The sequence below is a fragment of the Primulina huaijiensis genome, chromosome 6, assembly GCF_012295235.1.
Source record: "Primulina huaijiensis isolate GDHJ02 chromosome 6, ASM1229523v2, whole genome shotgun sequence".
NCBI classification, from domain to species: Eukaryota; Viridiplantae; Streptophyta; class Magnoliopsida; order Lamiales; family Gesneriaceae; genus Primulina; species Primulina huaijiensis.
This window is the reverse complement of record NC_133311.1, coordinates 21,132,594-21,142,394: the sequence shown is the minus strand read 5'-3', so window position 1 is coordinate 21,142,394 and position 9,801 is coordinate 21,132,594. Positions and strand designations below refer to the sequence as shown.

Here is a 9,801-nt window from a genome sequence, read left to right as displayed (position 1 = left end):
TATTCGAATATCATATATTAATAAAATATTTTTATTGTTTTGTGCTGATTTTCATCCGAAAAGACAAATACGTTATTAATATCAATACTTGTTATATATATTTGAATACTAATCAATCATATATTAATACCAGATTTGAAACATCTTATCCTCAAATATCATTTATTAATATCATATTTTTATTATTATGTTTCAATTTTATCCGAAAAAAGAGGTGAACATTTTTTTATGGATTAAGAATAAAAAAATAATTATTCTGACAAAAGTTGAATATAAATGTAAGAATTTAATGCAAATTTATTCCTAAAATGAGATCACAGAAAGAGTAGGATTAAATATTTATTTGTAGACAGCCAAATTGGAATTTTACACATCAGCCTGTCCTTATTATTTATATATATATGCGCGCTGTGTTTGCGTAGCAAATTCTAGTTCTCTCTGTCAGCAGTCGATCGGCATTGTGAGGTTTGCACCGAAATTTTCTCTCTTCAACATCGTTTATGTGTATTCGATTTCTCCATTCTTTTGAGTTACTTTGATAATAGTTTTCCGTATCCGTACTTCTGAACTTTAGTTGTAGTCTAATTTCTTCGCAGTTTATTTGGTTGTTTCCTGAGAATGCTGGAATTTACAGCTCTATTGATCAGCGTCTGCTTGGTTTTTTCTTTTTTTTTTCCTCATGTTTATTAGGTGAGCGATAATCTGCGATGAATTTTGATCTGTAATTGTTATTTTGTATTGTAATGATATGGTAATGGCATTAAATAGGTCGACTCGACATCAATCAATTTTACGCCGATTAGGCGGGTTTGCTGCAGTAATTTATTGATTTTTTGAAGATACGGATATTGGCTGGAACAAGTTGTAGTGTGTAGGGTAGGTCTACGCCAGTGAATCATTGAAGGAATTCAAAGTTGTCACAAGCAATATATAAGAGCAGTGTGTGTGTATAAGAGCTTATTTTTCTACGAAAGCTTATCATTCATTAAGGTATAAATAGAACAGGTACCGACACTCTATGCTTTTACTTAAGAAAAAGATGTGTCGGTTATCACATCGTATGAGCATGTCGGCGAGTCCATTAATGTTTGTGCTTTTTTTTCTAATGACGGTTTAGGAAGGATTTTGTGAATTTCGTTGATGGTGAACTGTTATTTTAATGGTTTAGGCACTTAATTTTATGTCCATTACTGAAAGAATATATGGTGTGTGGCATAATAATTCATCATTGCGTGGTAAGATTCTGTAAATTCCTCTCACACATAAGAATTCAGGTGGTAAGGGGCTTATAAACTCAGACAATTCGTCATGATATATCGAGTTAGTGTCACAGGACTTTTAGATTCAATTTGCATATATTATAGGATCTCAACAGGTGCTTCAGCACTCTTTTTTGTAGATAAGTAACAACTGTAATTTTGTTCATGGAAGATGGTAAACTGATAATATCTTCTCACCCACAACTATATTCATGTGAAAAATATATAAAATGCATTGTTTTTCTACCTGTACAACAATTTAATGAGCAAGAACGGAACTTTAACTGCGGTTCTACAAGTACCTGGTCCTTAGGATGAGTATTTCCTTATTCCAAAATGTCTATTTCCTTATTCCAAAATGTCTCCTGATTTTTCTCTATGATTATTCACTGGTTTTGAATTATATCCAGATCTTCTTGTTGCGTTGTAGGGGAGACATCCGAGCAAATGGAGATTACAAATGTTATGGAGTACGAAGCCCTTGCCAGGGAGAAATTACCAAAAATGGTTTATGACTATTATGCCTCTGGTGCCGAGGACCAGTGGACTCTCAAAGAAAACCGAAATGCTTTTTCTAAGATTACGTAAAGTGCCTCAGTAGTTCCTTTGAATGCTTGCTGTATGCATTATCTTTTTTCTAGAGATTCATTAATTTTCCAAGAACAAGGAATAAAGCAAATATCATTTATCTGGATTGGCTTTGTTGCCAAAAACTAAAAAAAGCTCTATTTGCTGTATAGGTTCCGTCCCCGTATATTAGTGGATGTTAGCAAGATTGATACAGATACATCTGTCTTGGGCTTCAAAATCTCAAGTCCCATAATGATTGCTCCTACGGCTATGCAGAAAATGGCACATCCAGAAGGTATTAAGTATAAACAGCTTGGTAGCCAGATTTTCAATTATCTTGAGTTAACAATCATGTATGAGAAACATTTTTAAACACACGATTGTATGATATGTTATTGTAAATTTGTTGTTAATATGTAGAAAGTAAAATTTGTGCACGCAACTTCTTAGGTAGTGTTTGCAAATGCTTAAAAAAAAGTGATTATGAACTTTTTTTTAACAAATTTGCAAAATTTTGTAAAGGAAACGTCCATATCACTTTTTTTAAAACATTTGCAAACACTACCTTAATAATGTACTTTATCTATAGCATTTCTGAAGCTGATTGATGCAAAACTCAAATTTATAATTTTCAACAAAGTATATGATCATGTTTCAAAGATTTTTCTAGGACCCTTAAATCTAAAAGCATATTTTGGCATATATTTCATCCTTTATATGCATTCCCAAGTGCTTGAAATAGTTTTTAAATGGCTGCTTGATGCAGGAGAGCTCGCAACAGCAAGAGCGGCATCGTCGGCGGGCACCATCATGGTTCGGATTTTCATCACCTCTATTTTCTTTCTCAATGTTAAAGTTTCATCTTAGTCTTTGCCTGCAACACTGATTGAAACGTTCTATTGCCTTGCTACTGATCGATGATTGATGTGCTATATAGACGTTATCCTCATGGGCCACCTCCAGCATTGAAGAGGTTGCATCCACAGTACCTGGAATTCGATTTTTTCAGCTTTATGTAAGTCCAAAAACCATCATCCACTTCTACTTGTCGGCCATTCTGCTGATTCTCTGCTTGTTATTTTCCATGATAATATAGTATTCTCCCTCGTATCTAATTACTACCTCACAGAATGAGCAATTGGAATCCATTAATAATAGCCATGTTATATAGCACAGATCCTCATTTAAAATCGTAGCCTCAGAGATGAGAGATTTTTCTCTTTAAATTTAGGTTACCAAAGACAGAAGCATTGTAACTCATCTCGTGAAAAGGGCTGAAAATGCTGGTTACAAGGCAATTGTCCTGACTGTGGACACTCCAAGACTTGGGCGCAGGGAAGCTGATATTAAGAACAGGTCACCTCTTTACTGAATATTCTCCTCTCTTGAAGAGATTCAAATTCTAATGTTAGGTTTGTTAATTGATCTTCCAGTTAGTTTGACTGAGAAATTTTATTTAACATGTATGTGTATGTGTTTCCTCTTGCGCTAGTTTTGTCTGTTCATTGATATTTTATTTTTGTGTAAGCAGATTCGCTTTGCCACATAACTTGACACTGAAGAATTACGAAAAATTGAATCTTGCCACGATAGATAAGGTAAATATGCTAAAATACCTCTCATTGAATAAATTTAGTCCAGTGATCTTGTATTTTAATCCCACCATCCTACCAACTATTTGTGGCTGTTTTAGACCAATGACTCTGGACTTGCTTCATTTGTCGCCAACCAAATCGACCGATCTCTTAGCTGGAAGGTAGGAACATCATTTTCACCTGATGAATCTGGCGAAATTGCAGGAATATCAGTTTTATGTTTTCTTCTTGATAAAACCTGACAGGATGTGAAGTGGCTCCTGACAATCACTAACTTGCCGATCCTGGTGAAGGGTGTGTTAACCGCCGAAGATGGTATGCCCTTTACTTTGGTAAATTTAATTTTTTTCAATCTTTCTTTATGTTATATTGGTGCCCCTCGTTGATGTCTTATTTGAATGTATTTCAGCCTCCCTAGCTATACAAGCTGGAGCAGCTGGAATCATCGTATCCAATCACGGAGCTCGACAACTTGATTATGTTCCTGCAACCATAATGGCCTTGGAAGAGGTTATATTTACTTGTTTCGGTTATTGCAATTCCCTATTAAGTTTGTTCCTCTTGGACAGTAACTCAAGGGAGGGGGAGACCAGCAACCATGGTCGCCTCCATTTCTCTTGACCTTTTTAATACATGCATGATTTTTGTAGACAATATAGAACACTCCTTAAATTATGAATTTTGGCTATGTAAACTGTTGTTAATCGAACACACGATATTTATTCTCTCATTTTTGCGAGTTGAATACTTTTGCCCAAGGTGGAATTACATCTGTGTCTGTTAGTTTGTTGATAGTGTTTAGCAAGTAATATAATGATTCCAAACTTGAGAAAATGTTTCTGGTTTACACAGCCTTCTCCAGTATACTTTATAGCCAATCCAGGTTCAAACATTTTAGTTTGGAAACTTGCAGGTTGCAAGAGCAGCACAGGGCAGAGTTCCCGTTTTTCTTGATGGTGGGATTAGGCGAGGAACAGATGTCTTTAAAGCATTAGCCCTTGGAGCATCTGGTGTATTCGTAAGTATTGAAGACACGGCTTCTACATATGACACCGTCAAACTTAGCGTTTAATTCACAAGTTCTCCTTCACTTATACTTCCTACTTCTGATCATTAGAACTTAAAACTTCGTGTTGTACATACTACATATACATGACTAGAATAAATTTACCTGGAATCCGCATTAAATTCAATATTACTTAAAGTTAACAATCATTGTCGTTGAGTCTTACAATAAGCTAACGAACTTTTTTTTTTTCCCGTTGGCAATGGATACTACAGATTGGAAGGCCAGTTGTTTTCTCATTAGCAGTTGATGGGGAGGCAGGTGTACGAAAAGTTCTTCAGATGCTGCGCGATGAGTTCGAGCTTACCATGGCATTAAGTGGTTGTCGCTCGATCAAGGAGATCACCCGTTCTCATATTCAGGTGCCGGGTGACACACCTCGTGTTACCCCTAGATTGTGAAGTCTGAGTTTGTGGTGGAAGTACGTACCAGTCATTATTAAAAATACCAGTTTGCTGATCAATAATGCCATCTTTGTTATAAATCATTTATTCGTCATTTAATGGTTCGTGGTATTCAATTGCGGTTTGGACCGGCTTTGAGTTTTTGTTTTCCAAATGAAATATTTTGTGATTGTTTAATAAATAATTTAAATTATCTAATCTAGCCATTATATATATATATATATATATGGGCTGTATCAAGAATTTGAAATATGGGCTATATCAAGCATTTGAAATATTTCTCGCTAGGATTAATGCAATAGGCTTGTAACCAAGAAATGATCAAAAAGCCCAAGATCCCACATATTCATCGATCAAAGTTCATTATCCAACAAAAAGTAACGCAACCATCATATAATATTTTTCATAGTTTTTTTTTAAAAATAAATAAATTATACACCAATTTTTATTTTTATTTTTCATTCGACTAGAGATTATTAATGTTGCCGACTTCGGAATTGGTCCTCCACGTGAAGGAGCTACATGTAGGGAGAGCGGCATGCATACAAAATTTGATGGAGACAATGCCTCAAAGTTCAAACTTCCACATTCATATATGCTTTTACGTTTTGGTTTGTGAAATATAATATATTTGTGTTATTTGTAGTAATACATGCTAACATGGGTATGTCATCAACTTCCAAAATCCAAGAATATAATTTAATTATTATGTATATACACCTCATTAAAGAATTTAACGTGGTTTTAATTTGTCCCTATAATAAGTAGTTTTTAAATAAAAAGAAATGTCACTTTCATGTGCATATATTATTAATGTTTCTTACTTATAACATGGCTGTTAAGGACTATTTATTTTCTCCATGTAGAATACAGAATCATAATCTAGTTAACTAAGTCTTTAAAATGTACAATCATTTTACGAATGAATTAAATAAACACGAAATAAGAAGTTTGTTCGTAAATTTTGTTTTTTCAACGTGTTTCATAATATGTGCGAAAAAACAAATATATTTGTATATTTTGGCCAAGTAAATAATAATTAGGTACTTTCAGACCGCAAAATATTTTAGGGTTTCTTCGTATCTATGGTTTGTAGAAATGCTGGACGTACAAGCTACAAACTGAACATGAACAAGCTAGGAAGCCAACATGTTTGCAACAAATTGAACATGTTCAATGGACTCGTGTCATTTACTCGACAAAGCAACACGATAAAAAAGAATTTAATACTACAATAATTATGTTCTTCAACCTACCCACCAATCACACACACACACACACACACACACACGTGTGTGTGTATATNTAAGAACAGCTGCACATATGGTCTGCGGAGAACAGTCGAAACCTGTGCTAATCTTTGTTAGAATATAGATTAGTATCACATCAACGATGTTTCATTTAATTTCAGACGACATCGTTAGTTACTTCAACAATCTTTTCAACAACCAACATGACATAAGAATTTTAGCGCGCGCCCACTTAAAAAATGGAGATTCTCGGAATTACTTCATTGAATAATTAAGATCCTCCATCATCAACACAACATCCAAATGTGAGAAACATTATAAATAATAAAAATAAATTAAAAAACATCACGAGATAGCTTTAAACAGGCAGTGGGAATTATATAATATTTGACCGACCGCGATCTAAGTTAACCTCAAAATTATTATTTTTTATGGGTTATTATTCTACAAAAAGTGCTCCCGATCGACGCGACATTTCTAGTTCTCTCTTCTTTGATATGGTTTAATTAAATATTTATAAACTTGAGGAAATGGTGACAGCCCACTTGTTTAAAATTAAAATTAAAATTTTATCCTCAAAAGATTGTACAAACCACTTGTATATTGTCGAAGAATCAAGAAACATGGAATTCCCCGATCCGGCTCCATTTTATTTTCGACATTCAAATGATTCATAGCATTCAAGAAATCATTCTTTGTAATTGAGAAATAACAAATAAATTATCCTGCAGTTTTACATTAATTCAGTCCATGAAATCATTTTAGATAAAGATGCATGTGAGTTGTATGTGTTATTATTATTATTAATTTGATCAAATAATATTCAACCATTAACACGAAATTATTTTCAATTTAGAAGAATTATTCGATTTAAAAAGAAGTTTTATTTAGATTTTTTTATGTAAAATATGGAGTGACTTGAGGAGATTTTTAGTAAGATAAGAAATATAATTATGAAATTAAATGTTTTGGTGTCCTCTCACACTTAATAATATAGTATGGATAACAAAGTTATTTTCATACACAAATTTGAGAAATGTATTGCATGCAGTTGCAAAAAATAAAAAGGAGGATGTGGCTGTTAGTCCGATAAATTGATATGTTTTAAGTTTTAATTTCGCAACTTATTAAAATAAAGTTTTGTTTTCATATGTTAACTTGGATTTGTTTTAGTTTTGATAATTTTTTCCTGAAACCACTAAATTCATAAAATATGTGATACATGTGACGAAGTATTACACATATTAAAATTCATAAATATTAATATTAGCATACGTGTGTGATATTTTTGAAAAGTAAAATGTCGTCATGTTACACATAGTAATGTCTAAAAAAAATCACTTTTCAAGCAGTACTCGAGACTGATTCTCACAGTTAATAATTGAAGTACTAGATTTAAAACTTTAATATTGTAATTTTTTTTCCATATTTAATAGGTAAATCTAGACATACAATTAAGTTTGATCCTTTTTACTGCCCTAAACTTATGATAATTCTCGTTCTATATTATTATATTTATTTATTAGTGGAGATATACAGATATAGATCTTTTCGACACAATAAAATAATACACAACACATGCAATTAATATCCTTTGTATAAAATAATAAATATTGTCCCATTTAATTTTTTGGACTCTAGTTTGTTTTCCAAAACCCATTGATATTTTGGTCCACGTGAATTTCACATGCATATGTTTCTTGCCTGCGTAAAACTCGAAATTTTGAACTTCTGTGCCAAATCCTCGTATGTCGTTTTGCAACATAAATTTAACACAAAGAAGAAAAAGAAATTGAAAAGATATAGTTGAAAAGAATAATTACATATGTTTGATTGGGAAAATTCTTGGAACTAACAATTTTCTTGGCAGTGTTCAACTTAATGAAAACAAGGTGGAGTACTCTTGGAGATGGCGACCGGAAAGTCATGGTCTCTTCTCAACAAGTTCAGCATACAAAATTGTTTAAAGTAATCGAAGCCACACAAATAAATGTACAGCTAAACCTTCACCATATGATTTGTTCTATTCGATTCGTTCAATTTTGCCAAGTATTTTTATTTTCGTCCCAAGTATGCTTAAAAGTTCAAAGACACTGTTATATATGATTCAAATTAGAAAAAAATTTTTTTTTCTCAAAACATGATAAGATATGACAAGTTTATGAACATGATTCAGTGAGTAAGAATAACTGATATATGATCTCGTCCCTTAAAAGAAATAAATACAGAGGACTGATCAGTAACACAATGAAAAACGAGATAAAATAATAGTGCAATACGAATATGAATAATATGTGAATATTTCAAGTTGTATGTTTCTACATTCGTCGTTTAGGATCTCATTCTACATACGATTATCTATTTTTATTAAATAGACTGACTTTTGTTATTTGATTACTGCGAGATTTGTTTGTTTTACGATCTTATAAATGTTAATCAACGTCAGGCGTCAACACGTTTCGGTCTCAGAGCGCGACATATGTGACATTTAGCAATACACGGTCTGGAGTATTTGGAAGCTAAGAGACGGTATTATCTTCCAATCCTTGGAAGCAATCTTTGAAAAATCATTCCAAGAAATTCATGTCAGATTGTAGTCTTGGATGCTAGCAAAATCAATTGGAGGAAACTTCTCATTCAATGATTGGGTATTAAATCCAAATTTCATCATTGAGCTAGTTGTGTTGAGCTTGAACCTTTGTTTTGGTTTTTTTTTTTAATTCAATTTGGTTGAGATTTTTTTTCCTCTCGTATTCGTGTAGGGCTTTGTTCGGTTTTTATGCTAACTTGAGTTTGTAAAATTGTACGAAAGTGCTGTAGTACCTCTTGTACTCTCTTATTAATATAATTTTCCTATAAAAAAAATTAAGTATTTTAAATGACGCATATCATGATTTAGTGAATCAATGCATCGACTTTTTACTAATATACATCTATATTATATTATATATATATATATAATAAAGAGGGAGAGGGATAGACATACAAAATGGTATGTCCTCTTTAATTAAACAGATCATTTGTATTCATCATTCGATTGTTCAGAACAAGGGATCAGTGGAATCAGCAGCCGAATGCTTGGATAGTTGGTTCATCGAGAATGGAGGATTGTCTCGTCCTTGTGACTTTTTTATGCGAAAAGTAAGAAGATGGCCTTGAAAACCTCATATCAGGAAACAATGCATCCTACCAAAAACAGGTTTGCTCTTGTTTTACCCGAGCTACTTCCACTCGGTCTCTTCCTTGATTTCTTGAGACGAATTCTATAGACTGATCTTACTTTAGTCTTACCGTTCTGTCTGAGTCTAAAGATGACGTAGATCCTTTCCAAGACATCATTTAATATATACCTTTTCTCCTCCAAGTGGGTGGAGGAGCAAGACGGTGGAACGGTGGGCGGTGGCATCACGTTGGGTCAATTACACACACACATGTATACGCATGGACGTGCACAAGTACAACCAAACATTTTTGTTACTGGTTCACAATGGAATTTACGAGAGCACACTTAAATATTCCAAGGAAAAAGATATATGCTCACAAATTAAAGCTTTTTTCTGTTGTTTTGACATTTAACACGTACGCTAAAAGTTAGTGTGTGTCTTTTCAAGAAATACACCTCAACCCCACCACATATATATATATATATATATATAT

The 9,801-nt window shown here is 33.0% G+C and overlaps 1 protein-coding gene across 5 annotated transcripts; it reads left to right on the top strand.

Moving 5' to 3' along the window:
• The first annotated feature begins 374 nt into the window (after positions 1–374).
• Positions 375–5,092, top strand: LOC140978214 (glycolate oxidase 1-like). 5 transcript variants are annotated; one of them, XM_073443075.1, is made up of 12 exons: positions 375–465; positions 1,670–1,843; positions 2,000–2,124; positions 2,596–2,642; positions 2,767–2,844; positions 3,061–3,185; positions 3,361–3,427; positions 3,523–3,585; positions 3,670–3,739; positions 3,834–3,934; positions 4,338–4,442; positions 4,706–5,092. In XM_073443075.1, the coding sequence occupies exons 2-12, from the start codon at positions 1,707–1,709 to the stop codon at positions 4,889–4,891; spliced, it is 1,104 nt and encodes a 367-aa protein (XP_073299176.1). In that variant the 5' UTR covers positions 375–465; positions 1,670–1,706; the 3' UTR covers positions 4,892–5,092. The 5 variants fall into 5 exon arrangements, with proteins under 5 accessions (XP_073299176.1, XP_073299175.1, XP_073299174.1 ...); XM_073443074.1 differs by lacking the exon at positions 375–465 and adding an exon at positions 719–990; XM_073443073.1 differs by lacking the exon at positions 375–465 and adding an exon at positions 1,051–1,086.
• Positions 5,093–9,801: the final 4,709 nt, after the last annotated feature.